The 19,160-nt window shown below is 41.2% G+C and overlaps 1 protein-coding gene across 2 annotated transcripts in view; it reads right to left on the bottom strand.

The window, feature by feature from the left end:
• Positions 1-19,160, bottom strand: part of FAT3 (FAT atypical cadherin 3) — a 558,548-nt gene that overhangs the window by 135,905 nt on the left and 403,483 nt on the right. For both annotated transcript variants that reach the window (XM_025356611.1, XM_025356610.1), the window contains exon 4: positions 871-1,185. In XM_025356611.1, the coding sequence (XP_025212396.1) occupies positions 871-1,185 (315 nt within the window). The remainder of the gene's footprint in view (positions 1-870; positions 1,186-19,160) is intronic.

Raw genomic sequence — 19,160 nt, 5'->3', positions numbered from 1 at the left:
AATTTTTTTTTTTTTTTTTTTTTTGGTAGAGATGGGGTTTTACCATGTTGGCCAGGCTGGTCTGAAACTCCTGACCTCAAGTGATCTGCCTGCCTCGGCCTCCCAAAATGCTGGGATTATAGGCATGAACCACCGTGCCCAGCTGGTGCCAACTTTTGGTAGTTGTTGGGACCCTGGACCATTCTCATTGCTTGTAAGGATACCAGCTGCCTTTCTGGAATAGGCACTACCTGGCTAAAGTGGTTGGGGTCGGGGGAGCACACTGGCACTGTAGATACAGGAGCTTTAAGTTTCTACATGAGATGGTTCTCATGCTTGTTTTCACTTTTCTAATTTAATAAAAAATTCAGTCACTTTATACGTGAGTTTTCCCAGTTTTGATGGAATAAACATCATTGTGATTTGTGTCTCACAATTTACACAGCTATATCCATGCTCTATCTCATTGTTGATAATTTCAAGGTTGTTTTCTATGGGAAGTCACGGGGACATGGTGAGAGATATGTTCAGTGGTGGGTAGGATGTGTTGCCCTGCTGTTCCCCTACCTTTAGTTTACATCTATGTTCAGCACTTTGAGGATGATTTAGGGCTACAGAAAGAGTGGTTGAGTATGTGGTGAAACAGGCTGTGGCCTGGGAATGGGGGAAAATGCTGACAGGACACAATCAAAGGAAATTGTCTCGTCATTTAAGAATATCAGTGAAACAGGCAAGAGTTCTCACCTGCACTTGCCTCCCAGAAAGAACCCTTCCACAGATGTGTGGTTTCACTTTTTACTCTAAAGATTTATTGCTCAAAGGAGTATACTCGAATAAGAACATAACCACTTCCCCCCATCCGCCGTGCTGCTGGAGTTTGGAAGGTCTTACCGTTAGGATGTCATAACTCCCTGCTGTAAACTGCTTTCTAGAAGAAACCATCCCAGTTTTAGGGTCAATAAAGAACTTTCCATCGTCATTCCCATCCACAATACTGTAGGAGATTTCTGCGTTGGGGCCCTCATCTCTATCAAATGCAAAAGCCCTGTAAATGGGTTCTCCTCTCTTCTTTCGGTCACGTTCCGGCAGCTTGATCTGGTAGACCTTCTCTGGGAACTGGGGCTTGTTGTCATTTTCATCTAGAACCTGAACCACCACCCAGATGGTTGACTGTTTTGGAGAGGGACCACCATCCGTCACAGTCACCTGAAAAAGAGAGTATGATGTGATCAGAAAGGAGAAAAATTATTCTTGCTATTACACGTTAACCATGGGTGTTTCTTTTAATGCATGAACAATGCTATACTATCCAAATTCTTTTAGTATTCATTTTCTTCTCTCTTTTTTCATCTTTCTAGAGACTGAATTGTGTTCCCCTTAAAATTCACATGTTGATGCTCTAACCACCCATGTGTGGTTATTAAGGTTAAATGTGATCATAAGGATGTCCTGATCTGACAGAACTAATGTCCCTTTAAAAGAGGAAGAAACCCTAGAGATCCTATCTCTCTCTGCCATGTGAGCACACAGAAGAAGGTAGCTGTCTGCAAGCCAGGAAGAGAGCCCTCACCACAAAATGAGCCCTGCTGGAATGCTGACCTTGGACTTTCCAGTCTTCATGCTGTAGTCTGAATGTTTGTGACCCCTCAAAATTTATATGTTAAAACCTAATTTTCAATGCAATAGTATTAGGAGGTGGGGCCTTTAGGTGGCGATTAGATCCCAAACCCTCATGAATGGGATTAGTGCCCTTCGAAAGAGGCTGAGAAGGCTTGCTTGTCCGTTCCACCGTATGAGGACATGGCCAGAAGGCGCCATCTAGGAGGAACAAGCTATCACTAGACACTGAATCTGCTAGTGCCTTGATTTTAGACTTCCCAGCTTCCAGAATTGTGAACAATACATTTCTGTTCTTTAAGTCATCCAGCCTATGGTATTTTGTTATAGCAACCAGAGCAGGCTAAGACACATCTCCACATGATTTGATTTTTACATTGTCATTGAACAAAAGGAAAACTGTGATATATGTTCCACTGTTTGATGTCTGATTTTAAGTACATTACAATGTCTTTAACAATCACAAAATACTTTTCTGTTTCTCTCTGGAAAATGCGAGGGGGATGTACACCCCTTCCCATGTCACTATGATGCTGTTCTTATGTGTGCCTGTGAAAATTGAGACAGAAAAGAGTAATAAAGAGCACATACATAAATAATTTTCATGGAAGATATAAAAAGACTTTACATCCTAGTGTGAATAATTTTCTTATTAGTCATAGTGATAATCAGTATGATATTAATACCTAACATGTGGATGGTGTGACACAGTTTATAACACACTCCTTCATGCATTATCTCATTCACTTTTCAAAACATCTTCTTCAGTAAGTGAAGCAGGTTTATTTATTCCCATTTCACAGATGAGAAAACAGAGGCTCAAAACAAACCATTGTTAATAAGTGGTAAAGCTAGGTATTAAACTTTTGGAAATTCTTAATGTTCTGTTTAACAAAAAAAGTGGAAGAACCCATATTTAATCTTTAAATCATTAGCTTGAATGAAACAGATTATTACTTCCATATATGTATTTGGAAGCTGGAAAGAACATAATGATGCACTCAGCATCAATAGGAGAAAAACAACAGTAAATCAAAGCAGCTGGTCTGCTATTTTTTCACCTAATAAAACAACCTGACAGATACAACTGAAACAAAGGCCAAAAATGTGAGAAAACACATTAAAGGCTTTTTGCAAAATGGAATTGCAATCTAGTTTAGTTTCTCTTACAAACTGCCTAGGAGGATAGCTTTAATAGACTTAAGATAAATTTTCATATGAGTTTTTGCTTTCTTTGAAAAATCAATCAAGTTTCCTTCCAAGGTTATTTTCTCAATTGCTTTGTTGTGTTTCACAAAAGAACCACACCGGGACCAAAATATGCCAAGGTTGGATGCTGACTCTTGAGCTAATTCCTTGACATGCCAGTTCTGAAGAGGCACATTCTGCTGCTGCTGGTGAATGCAAATGTTACACTCCCAGGTGACCTGTGTTGACCAAACACATTGATTTCTTGGCTGCTCAACTACTCTGCCTCTCTTTTCTGCTTGAGCAGCCTGTCCAAATTCAGACAACTCTCAATGTCTTCATCGTGCACAAAATCACCTCCTTGTCAATTAATGCCCTGCAATGGGCTCTGAGACAGTGTTCTGGAGCTGCTTCAGGGCCAGGTGGCTGCCAGGGAAAGGAGCCCCTCTTGGCAGCAGTTTGCTGCTCACTAGAGGATGCTGCTGCTATAAAATGCTTCCCTTTGAAGCAGACCTGGATTTACAAACCCAAGTCCTTGAGGTGTCTACCTACAGGCGGGAAGTGTGGTAGCTGCACAGCTCTTGAAGAATCTCTCAAGAGTGCTATGCATAGCGGGTCACTTGTCACCATGTTACCGCAACCACCCAGCTCCCTCAGGCCATGAGGGCATCCTTCAGGTCCTCTTTTCTTTGGAGAGCTGTCCCTATCCTTTCTCTGGAGCTTGCCTACTCACCCTTTAAGTCCAGCTGAAATGTCACTTCCTTGAGGCTGCCTTCTCTGACCCCACAGACCAAGTGTCAGCTTTCCCGCCCTCATTCTGTACTGTTAAATCACCCTATGCTTTTCTTTTGTAGCACTTACCATTGTGGAAATTAATTAAATACATGATTCTCCACTTAAGTGGATAAACTGCATAAGGGCAAAGACAGACTGTGCTTGTTTTCTCACTGTGCTCACCCCTGTGTCAAGCCACAGAACATGCTCCATTCATGTTTATTTAATAAATGAGACTCTAATACAGGTCCTACTTGAGCAGTCTCTTTACCCAAAGCAGTCTCACCTTGCAAAACCTTCTGAGATGGTTCAAGGCCCTTTACAACATAGCTCCAAACTGCTTTTCCTGACTTTTTTGCCAATTATTCCTCCATCTCCTTACCCATGGTTTCATCTACTACCTACACGCTGTTAATTCTCCAATGTGTATCTCTTGTGCCTAAGCCTGTTTCCTGATCACCAAACCAACATAGTCAACTATTTACTAGTAATCTACTTTCTGGATCCTAGCACCCCAAAAGTCACAAACTGAAATCAATACCCTCAATCCTCCTCCTTTCCCTATGTCCATTGTCTCAATAAATGGCACCCCAATCTACTCATGCACTGATGCACACCAGAATCCTGGGCATTCCTCTGTCTAACTATCTATATCCAACTGAACTTGGGGACCAACAGGTATCTCACACACACCCCTCGCCCCATGCCAATCTCTTCTGCCACACTGCCCTATTACAGGCCCCCCTTGCATCTTGCTTGGATGGCCACAGTAGCCTTCTGGCCTCCCTGCCTTCGGCCTTTGCCTTTGTTGTAGAGTGATAAATCTGGTCATGTCACTAACTTGCGTAATACTCTTCAGGGGCTCCTTGAGGACAAAGATCTGGCTGGATTCTTTCTGCATCCGGCCGACCTTTATGATCAGCCTGTACTGTCTGCCCCTTTCCCACCTCTATGCTCAGTTCCATGGTAAGCTTAGGAGGTCCTGAGCATGCCATGCTCTTATAGCTGCATTCCTTTGCACTGCCATTTGTCTTCATGGAATGCCCTCTCCTAGGAATATACTTGACTCATTCTAGAAGCCTCAATCCAAACATTCCTGTGAAGCCATTCCCTGCCTCCTGCAGACCTATGTAGGTGCCCTTAGTATGTTTCTATACCACTATGTGCATAGTTCTAGGACACTAATTATCCTGCATTTTAAGTGTCCATTAGCTTGTTGGTCTCCATTCAATCCTTCTAGACTGAGCAATTTGAGATCAAGAGAACTGTCTCTTATTCATTGTTATGTTCTGGCACCTGGTACAGCTCTGAGTGACAAATAAATATTCTATGAAATCAAGAATTCATTTACCTACAACTCTTCCCTATGACAATAAGTGAAAAGAACATTCAGACACTGAGGGCCTCTGTATGAAAATGAACATATAATCTCCCAAGTGCTTCTAGTGCTATGATTCTACTTATGGGGGTCAGCTAGAGGCGGACAGTTTTAACCATGCACTCTGAGGTTTATACCCACTTTACATAACTGAGAACACTACCAATCTAAAGATTATTAAGATTTTGCAAGCCAGGCACGGTGGCTCACGCCTGTAATCCCAGCACTTTGGGAGCTGAGGCGGGCTGATCACGAGGTCAGGAGATCGAGACCATCCTGGCTAACACGGTGAAACCCCGTCTCTACTAAAAATACAAAAAAATTAGCCAGGCGAGGTGGCCGGCGCCTGTAGTCCCAGCTACTCGGGAGGCCGAGGCAGGAGAATGGCGTGAACCCGGGAGGCGGAGCTTGCAGTGAGCCGAGATCGCACCACTGCACTCCAGCCTGGGCGACAGAGCGAGACTCTGTCTCAAAAAAAAAAAAAAAAAGATGATGCAGAATGATTTTTAGCCACTCCTCAAACTGTGCTCACTTTTGTGAACATTCATCCAGTCTCCTGAAATGATTTATTCCCATATCTGGCTCCTTCAGTGCACTGTGAGCTACTCAAAAGCAGGAACCTTGGCTTTTTCATCCCTTTCTGAAACCTAGTGTCCTCTCGATAAATGTTTGCTGAACTGAACTACACTGCTAACCTCAAAGTCTTAATTTTCATTATTATTTCTCTGGACCCATTCATCTGCCCTGCCACATTTGTGCCTGGAATATTAATCATCAAGGATTAATGGAATCATCAATGGCATCATCAATCATTCCATCAGATTCTCAGACTTCAGACTTCATGATACTTTAGGCCTGAAACCCCCCTTGGAATTAGCCCATATGAAAGGAGTAGCAGCAGTGAAGACCAAAGCAAAACGAGCTGAGACAAATCCCCATCATCTCCTCTTCTGCATCATTTCTCATTAAGGATGCAAGAAATGCGGCATTGTTTAGAGGTGATCCATGTGTACTCTTGCTTTGCTACAACCTCACAAAAGAACAGAGAACCATCCTCACCTAGATTTTCTGCTCTTATTGTCAACCAATAATTAGTGGTGCTAGCAACTAATCCAAAGCCTGAAAGATTAATTTCTTTAAATGATAACAGCTACCACCTAATAAAAGGAGCCACAAATAGGCTGGGCGCAATGGCTCGCGCCTGTAATCCCAGCACTTTGGGAGGCCGAGGCGGGTAGATCACCTGAGGTTGGGAGTTTGAGACCAGCCTGACCAACATGGAGAAATCCTGTCTCTACTAAAAGTACAAAATTAGCTGGGTGTGGTGGCGCATGCCTGTAATCCCAGCTACTCAGAAGGCTGAGGCAGGAGAATTGGTTGAACCCGGGAGGTGGAGGTTGCAGTGAGCTGAGATTGCGCCATCGCACTCCAGCCTGGGCAACAAGAGCAAAACCGTGTCTCAATAAATAAATAAATAAATAAATAAATAAAACATAAAAAAAAGAGAGCCACAAATAGTTCAGTGGTCTGTGAATGCCAGGCACAGCCAGAAGGCAGGACAGTTACAAGAAGAAACATGTCTTTAAGTCTATTCCTGGAAGAAACAAGAGCTTCGTAGGACCAAAAATGGTCAGACACTGAGAATTTTGAAGTTATAGCAGCTGGTGGGAGGGCACACTTCTCACTCACTGAAATTGCCTGATGTATTTATTTTTGTTGTCTCCTTTCCCCAAGTAGAAGATAAGTATATAAACTGCCTAAGAGCAGAGATCTTGGATCTTGTCCACTGCCTTGTTCCCAGTGATTATAAGAGTGTCTCAAAATATATTCAATATTTTTAAGCCGAAGAGTTAAACTCTAGCATTTTCCTCATCCATTAGTTCACCACAAATGGTTATTTCCAGGCTACTGTATTTATAATGGAAAATCCGTCTTCAGATATTACATATCCCCCTCCCTGTTTTATACAGTGGTCCGCTCCTATCTTTGGATTTGCTTTCCACAACTTCAGTTACCTGTGGTTCAGCACAATAAGTTATTTTGTGAGACAGAGAGAGAAAGAGATCAATCACATAACTTTTATGACAGTATATTGTTATAACTCTTCTCTATCATCATTGTCGTTGATCTCTTATAAATTACAAAGCCTAATTTATAAATTAAGCTTTGTCACAGGTATGTATGTATAGGAAAAAAAATAGCATATGTAGGGTTTAGTATTATCTGCAGTTTCAGGCATCCACTGGGGATCTTGGAACATATCCCCCATGGAAAAGGGGCAACTACTTTATTGGTCCTTGACACTTTATCATTATCTAATATGTTATGTATTTCATTTATGTGGTTATCACATATCTGCTTTTACTAGATCCTGAGCTCCACAGAGAATGAATTTTCATCTATTTTGTTCAAACATATTCCTAGCATCTACAACAGTGCCTAGAATGTAGTAAGCATCCCATAAATATTTGCTGAATGAATAAATAAAATATTTATCCAGTACCTTTTAGGTAACAAGCTCTTTTTCAGGCGAACTGGGAGATCAACCACATAACCAACCAACAAACACAGATTCTGACCAAATTCACAATCCCCCATGACCTAAATCCTCTGTCATATTTGGGACCTGCAATCACATGGCCTCAGTTTTGGTATATTCGGTAAGAGGAACTCAGTGCCTTGTTTGGCAGCGCAATTGTGGTTTGATAGATTCAATTTTCACAAAGCTCTACTTTATTTTTTTAACTGACAAATAAAAACTGCAAATACTTATGATATACATGACGTTTTGATATATGTATACACTGTGGAATGGCTAAAACAGGTTAATTAACATATACATTACCTCACATAACTTTTTTTTGTGGTGAGAACACTTAAAATCTACTCTCTGGCAGGGTGTATTGGCTCATGCCTGTAATCCCAGCACTTTGGGAGGCTGAAGCAGGCGGATCATCTGAGCTCAGGAGTTTGAGACTAGGCTGGCCAACATGGTGAGACTCTGTCTCTGCTACAAATACAAAAAATTAGCTGGGCATGGTGGCGCGTGCCTGTAATCCCAGATACTCAGGAGGCTGAAGCAGGAGAATCACTTGAACCCAGGAGGCAGTGGTTGCAGTGAGCCAAGATCACACCACTGCACTCCAGCCTGGGCAACAGAGTGAGACTCTGCCTCAAAAACAAAACAAAACAAAACAAAAAACTAGTATCTTAGCAATTTTAAAGTATACAATATGTTGTTATTACCATTAGTATAATCACCATGATGTAAAACAGACCTCTCGAACTCGGTCCTCCTGCGTAACTGAAATTTCGTATCCTTTGATCATCAACATCTCCCTATTACCAATCCCTCCTGTCTCCTCTTTCACCTCTAGTAACCACTATTCTACTCTCAACTCTTATAAATTTGACTTTTTTTAGATTCCACATATTTGTGAGATCATGTGGCACTTATCTTTTTATTTGAGTTAACATAATGTTCTTCAAGTATATCCATGTTGTCACAAATGACAGAATTTCTTTTTTTTTTTTCTTTTTTTTAGATGGAGTCTTGCTCTGTTGCCAGGCTGGAATGCGATGCCACAATCTCTGCTCACTGCAACCTCTGCTTCTCAGGTTCAAACGATTCTCCTGCCTCAGCTTCCAGAGCAGCTGGGATTACAAGTGCACGCCACCATGCTCAGCTAAATTTTTTTTTTTTTTTTTTTTTTTTTTGTATTTTTAGTAGAGACGGGGTTTCATCATGTTTGCCAGGATGGTCTCCATCTCTTGACCTCATGATCCACCCGCGTCAGCCTCCCAAAGTGCTGGGATTACAGATGTGAGCCACCGCGCCCAGCTGATTTCCTTCTTTTCAAAGGCTGAATAGTATTCCATTGTGTATATATACAAACATAGTCTTCATTCATCCCTTGATGGACACTTATGTTGTTTCCATATCTTAGGTGTTGTAAATAGTGCTGCAATGAGCATGGAAATGCATACTTCTTTTCTTTTTTTATATAGGAAAATATTGTCTTTATTTTTTAAATACAGTTTTCAGTATCATATTTCCATAAGTTATTGGGGTACAGGTGGTATTTGGTTACATGATTAAGTTCTTCATGGTGACTTGTGAGATGTTGGTTCACCCATCACCTGAACAGTATACGCTGCACTATATTTGTAGTCTTTCATCCCTCCCCCACCTTCCCCCACGTCCTCAAAATCCATTGTATCATTCTTATGCCTTTGCATCCTCATAGCGTAGCTCCCACATATCAGTGAGAATACACTAAGTTTGGTTTTCCATTCCTGAGTTACTCCACTTAGAATAATAGTCTTTGGTCTCATGCAGGTTGCTGCAAATGCTGTTAATTCATTCATTTTTATGGCTGAGTAGTATTCCATCATATATATATATCATCTATATACACACATATATACACACACACCCCCCACAGTTTCTTTATCCAAGACTTCTTTTCAATATACTGATTTCATTTCCTTTGCATATATACCCAGAGGTGGGATTGTTGGTTCATATGGTAGTTCTATTTTTAGTTTTTGAGGAATCTCCATACTATTTTCCATTATGGCTCTCCTAATTTACACTGACAAAACAGTGTACAAGGGATTCCTTTTTTCCATATCCTCACCAACACTTCACAAAGCTTTTCTTAATATTAAACAGAAATCTAACTACCTGTACTTACTATCCTAGACTGCCTGAAGCTTCCTATAGACTATTTTTACTCTTTGTAGCTATACAGAAAAAGTCAAATTCCTCTTTCACGTTGCCCCAGCAATCTGTTGTTGTGTAACAGAAAATTATGTAACTTAAAATAACTGGAATCTTTTTATTGTCTTTCATGGTTCTGGGGGCTGAATGGGGGCAGTTCTTACTTGGAGCCTCTCATGCAATTGCAGTCATAGGTAGCTGGGGTTATAGTCATCTGACATATCTGCTGGTTGATGATGGCTATTAGCTGGGACCTCAGCTGGGTTCTAAGAGCAGGTGGCCTGAAGGAAAGTGGTAGCCATCAGTTTCTTCAGGTCTGGGCTCAAAAACTGGCATAGCATCACTCGCACCACATTCTACTGACCAAGAGTCTCAGAGTCCAGATTTAGGGGGTGGGGACATAAATCCTGCCTCTAGATGGGAGGAGGGTCAAATAACTTGGGGGGCTATATTTTAAAACTGCCATACGTATAAAAATCCTTAAATATATTTGAGAAATCTCAACCCAGGTTGAAAAACTAATTCATATAATTATCTCTCAGATGATTTATTATATATAATGAGTCCTCATTTATTATATTGTTTACATCTTTCAGGATGTTTTCCCATATACCAGCTTCCTTCTGAAAACATGATGGCCAGGATAGAACAATCGCATATTAAACTTACTCAGAAATGTGCAAAGCCCCTCTGTTATCCTAGAGACAATCTCACACCTATTTCTTCAGTCGATGACTATGCTTATTTTGGGTAGCAGCCATGTCACACAGCACTGTGATATGAATGAATTAAACCACTTAGGTCTTTTCCTAGAACAAGCAATATATAATATAACCATATCTATAAGTGTGTGGTTTCCTTTTGGGGGTACAAGTGCAGGATTTTATATTTGTCTCTACTAAATTTCATGTTATGGAAACTGGCTCCCTGCACAAGGCTGTTGGGATAATCATAATGATAACAGGTAACAAGCATTAAAAGCCTGCGATGCATCAAGCATTCACTGTGAGATGCAGAGCCCTGCATGGTCTCCTTTAATTGTTACAACAGTCTCACAAGATAGGTACTGTTTTTATACCAATTTAACAGATAAAGAAACTGAATTATGAACTGGCGAAAGGTCACACTATTTTTAAGTGGCAGAGCCTTGTATGGTCAAAGGTCACACTATTCTTAAGTGGCAGAGCCTTGTTTTAAACCTGGCAGTTTTGGTTCAAAGCCAGGGATCAGCAAACTATAGCCCAAGGGCAAAATCTGGTTGCTTGTTTTGGTAAATAAAGTTTTATTGGAATGCAGCCATGCTGCAATAACATATTATCTATGGCTGCTTTCCTGCTACAAAGACATGGTTGAGTAGTTGAGGCTGAGACTGTATGGCCCACAAAGTCTAAAATGTGCCCTTTACAGAGTAACTTTGCCGACCCCTGGTTTAAAATATTATGTGCCGCTGCCTCTTTGGTTATACTGATAGCACTTATTGCACGCCTGCTTTGCTCAGTCCTCTGTTTGATCATTTACCTACGATTGTCACTTTTTCATGGGACTCCTGTAGGCATAGTCATTTCTATTCTGCAGCTGGAGACAGTGAGGCTTAGACGTTAAGAACATTTGCAAGGCCACTCAGCCAGAAAGTGACAGAACACGGGTTTGCGCCCAAGTCAGTTTGGCGTGGCAGCACGTGCTCTTTTCCCTACCCTGTGCAGCCCATGTAGAAGCATCTGTTAACCATCTGTTTAAAATTCCCTTCCCACGTGTGCCTGTGGATCAACATTGAGCACTTCGATGTGCTTCTAGAATCAAGTCTCCTTTTCCTCCTTTGATAATAGGGACCATCTTTGACTGACTCCAGTCTTTTGGCGCCTTTCTGTCCTCAATGCTTAACAACTGTCACTGGGTTGTGGGGTATGACTGCAACTTCTTTCAGCACCTCAGACTTGAGAACCTTATTTTGTGCAATTAGATCCTCTCCTACTATCTTGTTACATGGTTACATCATCAGCTCCCTCTCACAAAATTCGTTCTACCTTTCTTTGGACAAAAATTATTCTCCCCGATCATGGAGATGGGAGGGAGGACATGGGTGGTCTTGGTTTCTCTCTGTCTTATTTATCAGGCACTCCGTGTTAACCACGTGTAGGTACTCTTCCAAATGCTTGACAAATATTAACTCATGGATCCTTTTATCAGTCTTGGAGTAAGATGTGATTGTTATCCCCACATGACAGATTAGAAACGGCACAGAAAGGTGAAGCATAGTGGGATCCAACCTGGTCTGGGGTCTGTGCTCTGAACCATCACATTATGCTGCCTTTCATCTAAATGCTTGTCCCACCCACCCCGTGGGCAGGCCACCTTCTCCTTCCTCTGAATACAGTTCAAACATGTCCTTTCCCTGGCCTCAGCACCACAGTTTCAGCATGTCCTGTGCAGGGATGGCAATTATATAGCATGTGGGCTTTGGCTGCTCCATCCTGCCAGCTGCACCTGGAGGCCACAGGAAACATGAACAATTCACTGTTCATTCCAAAGGTGGAACGTGGTCTCAGACTCTTCCGAGATGGAGCTTTCCAGACAGCTGTCACTACCAATCAATCCGCCACTGTCTAGGCGTACTTCTTGTTCTAGGTGAAACAGCCCAAATAGCACGTATTTTTACAGTCATACTGGGGTTGCCTTTATTAAATAAAATGTATAGGAGGTCATTGGCTTGAACTGAACTCCTGCACCAGGATCAACAAACCAAACCAAAATGGAGTCACGCATGCTAACGTTCCAAGTTACCAAGCCAACGCTAAGTTGTTTATCTGACCTTCAGAGAAATCAGGAGAGAGAGAGAGAGAGAGAACAGCCAAATCCCCAGACAGGTCAGGTTTAACTGTAACAATAAGGAAGTCCCTTTGCTTTAACCTTTGTAACTTCGAAATGACTGATCCGCTTTCTGTTCTGTTTCTGCTTTCCTCAACCATTTTCTGTCTATAAAGCCAAGCTCCTCTGCTCATCAGAACATTCATTCTATTTTATAGAATAATATGTTGACAGATTCTAGAATCACAAATAAGAGCCAATTAAAATCTTTAAATTTGTTGTAATTTTGTTGGTCAACACTAAAACTGCATACCCTCTCCCTAGCCTGACCATCCCCCAACTTCTTCCCCAGTACTCTGTGCCTTCCTTCACTCTCCTGATTGCTGTGAGCTACTTTAGCACTTGATACTCTTCTAAGGTAGAAGACAGAGCTCAAAATAGATTTATTTCTCCCTCCCCCTCTCATTATCAAAAGTCTCAGGGTCAAGCTGACAGGTTCTGGGCAGGGAAGAAATCTAAAGATGAAGTCTTTTAAACTAAGGCAGAATATCCAACCACATGCAGCAAGAAGGCTTCCAATGTGCTGCTACATCGATCCTCTCAGCTCTTGGCTGAACGAATGTGAACTCATCTACATGGGCCACTAGGCTGGTCATCTCTGGCTGGGATTAGCCTTTCCCTTTACCTAAAGATATTATACAAATATTACCATTTTCTATGTGTATCCTAATGGGTAAAATGTTAGGATGCCCTGTGATAAGTTACTAATAGTATGTTAGCCTTCTCTTGGATCTGATTGATTTAAAACAATATGCCTAGAGAAGTCACTGGATCCTAGGGGCACAGTCTCTATGGGTAGGAATTTAGATGTTGTGCCTGTTGAAAATTAATTGTAGCAAAGATGCTTATCTATTTTCACTGTTTACAAGACCCTGTAAATCACCACTTACGTGTGCTTGGCTGTCTCTACTTACCTGTCACCACATAAGTAGAGAAATGTATGAAGAGACCCACTGTTGAGTATTTTCCTGCCTCTGTCATAGTCTCGTATGTCCCAAAGAACCCCAGGATAAAGGGAAACTGCCTTTCCTTACCTCTGTTATACTCAGGAAAGCACAGAGTCACTAGATGTTAAGTGAACTCAAGAGTAAATGAGAGCTTAGGTATCATTTTCATTCAATCCATTTGTTTTACAGATGAAGAAACTGAGGTCCAGACAGATGTACTTCTTAGCCTAATATCATCTTATTAGAAATAACCTCAATCTTTCCAAGAGTTCGATTAGTTCCAAGCTGGCTTTTGAGCCTCAAACAAGGCTTGCATTCATAAATTGTCATCTATGTGTGTGTATGTGTCTGCGTGTGTGTGTGTCTATTTGTGTATGTGTGTTAATTCGATATTGCAGAAGTTTTAATTTAGGTGTTTTCCAGAATGTTGAGCTCTTAAAAATAATAAAAAAGAGAAGAATTGCATTTAAAGTAGATGTAATGTTTACTCTCCACTTTTTATCTTCAAAATGTTTCACAAACCTTAAATACTTAATCCTTTTAAGATAGTAAAAAGGTTGAAAGAAACTATCTCCTCTTTACAGGTGAAGAAATAGAGAAATGACCTTCTCAAAGAATACTCAGGAGCTGTTATAAAGGTTGAGGCTGGAATTCAGACCTTTTTGTCTATGGTCTCAGACTACTGCATTCCTAGGAAGACAAGTGCTTCCTGCCATTTCTAGAAAGAAAAGTGTACACAAACAGTAAATTAAAGGGTAGGTCTCAAAGGAACAGCAACTCTTGAAGATAAACTTTCTGAAAGGTAAAGTCATTGAACTAAAATTAACCTGCGCTATCACACATGGAGAAAAAGCAAAAGAAGGCAGTATTAAACCATCTGCCCTTAATGTCATTACATGTGGTTTCTCTTATTTGACCTATGATTTGGTATTAAGAAATAAACCAGAGATGGATAGGTGTCCCAGTCACTCCCCACTCTGCTTTCCTCATTCTGTGATGCTTCAACACATGTCTCTGCTATTTCCAATGTCAGTAAATCAGTTATTTCAGGAGATGTATACTTACTATGTTGAATAAACTTGTGGAATGGTTTATAAAGGAAAGTCTTCATCAGAAATAGTGTCAGAAATAAGGAAAAGAAAGAATGAGGGTTGAAAGGAAAGAAAGGAAGAAAGGAGAAGAAAGGAGAAAGGAAGAGAATTAAGGAAGAAAGAAAAAGAGGAAAACAGGATTAAAGAGTCATATGATTTGGCTGTATCCCCACCCAAATCTCACCTTGAATTGTAATAATTCCCACATGCCAAGGGTGGGGCCAGGTGGAGGTAACTGAATCATGAGGGTGGTTTTCCCATGCTGTTCTCCTGGTAGTGAATAAGTCTTACAGGCTCTGATGGTTTTATAAATGGAAGCTCCCCTGCACAAGCCTCTAGCCTGCTGCCATGGAAGACATGGATTTGCTCCTCATTTACCTTCCACCATGATTGTGAGGCTGCCCCAGCCATATGGAACTGTGAGTCCATTAAACCTCTTTCTGTTATAAATTACCCAGCCTTGGATATGTCTTTATTAGCAGCATGAGAACAGACTAATACAATAAATTGATGCCAGGTAGTGGGATGCTGCTGTAAGGACACCAAAAAATGTGGAAGCGACTTTGGAACTCAGTAACAGGCAAAGGTTAGAACAGTTTGGAGGGCTCAGAAGAAGAGAGAAAAATGTGGGAAAGTTTGGAACTTCCTAGAGACTTGTTGAATGACTTTGACCAAAATGCTGATAGTGATATGGACAATAAAGTCCAGACTGAGGTGGTCTCAGATGGAGATGAGGGACTTGTTGGGAACTGGAATAAAAGTCACTCTTGCTACGCAAAGAGACTGGTGGCATTTTGCCCCTGCCCTAGATGTCTGTGGAACTTTGACCTTGAGAGAGGTGATTTAGGGTATCTGGAAGAAGACATTTCTAAGCAGCAAAACATTCCAGAGGAAGCAGAGCATAAATGTTTAGAAAATTTGCACCTAACAATGCGATAGAAAAGAAAAACCCAATTTTGTGGGAGAAATTCAAGCGGGTGCAGAAATTTGCACAAGTAATGAGGAGCCAAATGTTAATCACTAAGACAATCGGAAAATGCCTCCAGGGCATGTCAGAGGCCTTCAAAGCAGCCCCTCCCATCACAGGCTTCCTGGAGGCCTAGGAAGCAAAAATGGTTTTGTGGGCTGGGCCCAGGGTCCCTCTGCTCTGTGTAGCCTCAGGACATGGTGCCCTGCCTCCCAGCTGCTTCAGCGCCAGCCATGGCTAAAAGGGGCCAACATACAGCTCAGGCCATCGCTTCAGAGGGTGCAAGCCTCAAGCATTGGCAGCTTATATGTGGTGCTGGGCCTGTGGATGCACAGAAGTCAAGAACTGAGGTTTGGAATCCTCCGCCTAGATTTCAGAGGATGTATGGAAATGCCTGGATGTCCAGGCATTTCTGGTCAACACATAGGTAGTAGATTAGTAGCTGATCTGCTATGGATCTAGCTAGAGCAGTTCAGAAGGAAAATGTGGGGTTGGAGCCCCTACACAGACTACCCACTGGGGCACTGCCTAGTGGAACTGTGAGAAGAGGGCCACCGTACTCCAAACCCCAGAATGGTAGATCCACCAACAGCTTGCACTGTGCACCTGGAAAAGCTGCAGACACAATGTCAGCCCATGAAAGCAGCCAGATGGGAGGCTGTACCCTGCAAAACCACAGGAGTGGAGCTACCCAAGGCCATGGGAGCCCACCTCTTGTATCAGCATGACCTGGATGTGGAACATGGAGTCAAAGAAGATCATTTTGGAACTTTAAGGTTTAATGACTGCCCTATTGGATTTTGGACTTGCATGCGGCCCATAGCCCCTATGTTTTGGCCAATTTTTCCCATTTGCAATGGGTATATTTACCCAATACCTGTACCCCTATTGTATCTGGGAAGTAACTAACTTGCTTTTGATTTTACAGGCTCATAGGTGAAGGGACTTGCCTTGTCTCAGATGAGACTTTGGACTGTGGACTTTTGAGTTAATTCTGAAATGAATTAAGATTTTGGGGGACTGTCAGGAATGCACGACTGGTTTTGAAATGTAGGGACATGAGATTTGGGAGGAGCCAGGGACACAATAATATGATTTCGCTATATCCCCACCCAGATCTCACCTTGAATTGTAATAATCCCTGCGTGTCAAGGGTGGGACCAGGTGGAGATAATTGAATCACGGGTGCGGTTTCCCCCATATTGTTCTCTTGGTAGTGAATAAGTTTCATGGGATCTGATGGTTTTATAAATGAGAGTTTTCCTGCACAAGCCTCTAGCCTGCTGCTATGTAAGACATGGCTTTGCTCCTCATTTGCCTTCCACCATGATTGTGAGACCTCCCCAGCCATGTGGAACTGTGAGTTAATTAAACTTCTTTCCTTTGTAAATTACCGAGTTTCAGTTACATCTTTATTAGCAGCATGAGAACAGACTAATACAAGGAGTTTTCTCTAAACTGCTTTTAATAACTTACATTTTGCCTAAAAAGTTGTGCTTTTAGGAAAGAATACAATTTGAAAATGCTCAAACTGAAAATGTTCTGCTCCATGGAACCAAGGGAACCCAGGCCTTAGGGCCAGTGAATCACGTTACTCATTTTGGTGAGCTTTCTCTTTGTCCAAAGACATTGCATTATTGGGAAGCACCAGGAGAAAGCTCATAGTCCATCCTTTCCAAGTACCCATGGTCTGTCTTTGGCAGGGCACTGATTCCTACAAGTGTGTGAGCCACTCCAGGGCCTACCACAGGACTACATATAGTTGGTTCCCAACAAATATTTGTTGGTTGAATGCATGCATTCATGAACCTTGCATTTCAGGACAATGAAGGTATCTTTTCTTCCCTGTGTTTAGACCCAACAACTGCTAAATGGCAACTTTTTTAGAAAGATTCTTGACCAATTCATTTTGGCAGCAGCTGCTATTACAGCTTTGTCCAAATCTTTTATTTGCATTTCAGGAAATAAAGTATTTCCCAGCCTGACATCTCTTAAAGTTTTTTTTTTTTTTTTCTTTTTTCTTTTTCCCTGCAGAGAGGTATGCATCAGCTACTAATCTCAGCACATTTCCATTTCCTTCCAGGCTCATCTGCTCATCATTTTCTATTCATAAAACTTGCTTGATTCTAATCTTTCCTATCAGCAGGAACTAAACACCTCCTCAAAGTTTCTTTAGCACAATGCTGATTACCACCCATGTGCTCACTCCCCTTTTCAAACAGATGGGTCCAATCTATGTGCTCACATGTGGGCCGTTAAGAAACTTCTGCCATGAACCAAGATGTGACATCATATTAGCCGTAGGTCTAAATCCCTCTGCACTATTTCACAACTCCCTTGACATCAAGGCCTTAGTCGATATACTATTCCACATTCTCCTCTCCATGAAACAGAATCCACCAGATATAAATTACAACAGAAAGTATATATTGGTAGCTTCCCTTCTATTTCATAGTGCTGGACTTCATGCTTTAAGTTACTTTTGTCTTGGCAGATTCTCATGCTTTAGCTCCATTGATGATGCTATTTGGATTTAAGCACTAACTCTTCCACCAGGCACCAGATTTTTGGCTTTTCTTTCCACAGTAAAGGCTTAATGCAAAAATAAGGACACGGCTCTAATTACTAGCTGAGCAAACACTGCTTTCTCCTCTCAGCAATTCAACAGGGATTTCCAGGCGATTTAGCAGGTAATTTAACACCTTGCCTACCTAAATATATGAATTTTAAATAGATCAACTTACAGAAATTAGGCTCATGTTTATGTATAATATAGACTAAGGTAGAGATCACGAACTGGTGGCCCAGAGATAATGCTTTCTTTTTTTGGCCCATACAGTGTATTGTAAAAATTTCTGCCAACATTTAAAATGAGAGAGATTTCATATAAAAATTCAAATTCCTAGCTTCTCCTAAAAAATAAAAAAAAATACTGGCCCACCAGTCTCTACTGTGTCCCTAACACTACCACAATGTCAGTTATCATTCATCATCACGGTTGTGCAGAAGCTTTTCTTAGAATAGAAAAGTACTTCTCACTACTCATGTTCCTATACAAAATGGTTATAAAATATAAATGGGGAACACTGCATATTTAGACAAGTGAAGAGAGTATATTTCTTACTGTAAATGAAAAACATTTAATATGTAAATGGCCTGCTACAGATATCACTCATTTATGATGCTTCTGTGGGCATTTGCGTTTGTAACCCTTGGTTCGAGGTCTTGATAACAATCTCTCTGCAATGACAGTATGTACACTTTAATGTATGGTAAAGATAAAACTGTAACTCTTGGAAGAGACCATTCAGAGCAGCAGAGTTGCACATTCATCATTCCTTCTCTAGGTATTATGATTTCAGATACTATAGTTTTAGAAGAATCAAAAGAAATTAGAATAAAAAATTAAGACATCTTTATCTATATCATAGTTTAGAACAGAAATATGAGTCATCTTGGACAATTCTCTTGTTCCTCCCAACATCTCATCAGTCATTGACTAGGGCCATAGCTGGCTGTGAATTAGATATTGGCAGTCTCTTAGTCGCTTTCTATTGCTTATAACATAATAGCTGAAACTGGGCAATTTATAAAGAAAGGAAACTCACTTCTTACAGTTAGAGAGGCTGAG

This window comes from Theropithecus gelada, chromosome 14 (genome assembly GCF_003255815.1).
Source record: "Theropithecus gelada isolate Dixy chromosome 14, Tgel_1.0, whole genome shotgun sequence".
Lineage (NCBI taxonomy): Eukaryota > Metazoa > Chordata > Mammalia > Primates > Cercopithecidae > Theropithecus > Theropithecus gelada.
The sequence above is the reverse complement of the archived record's forward strand: the minus strand, read 5'-3'. Positions and strand labels throughout refer to the sequence as shown.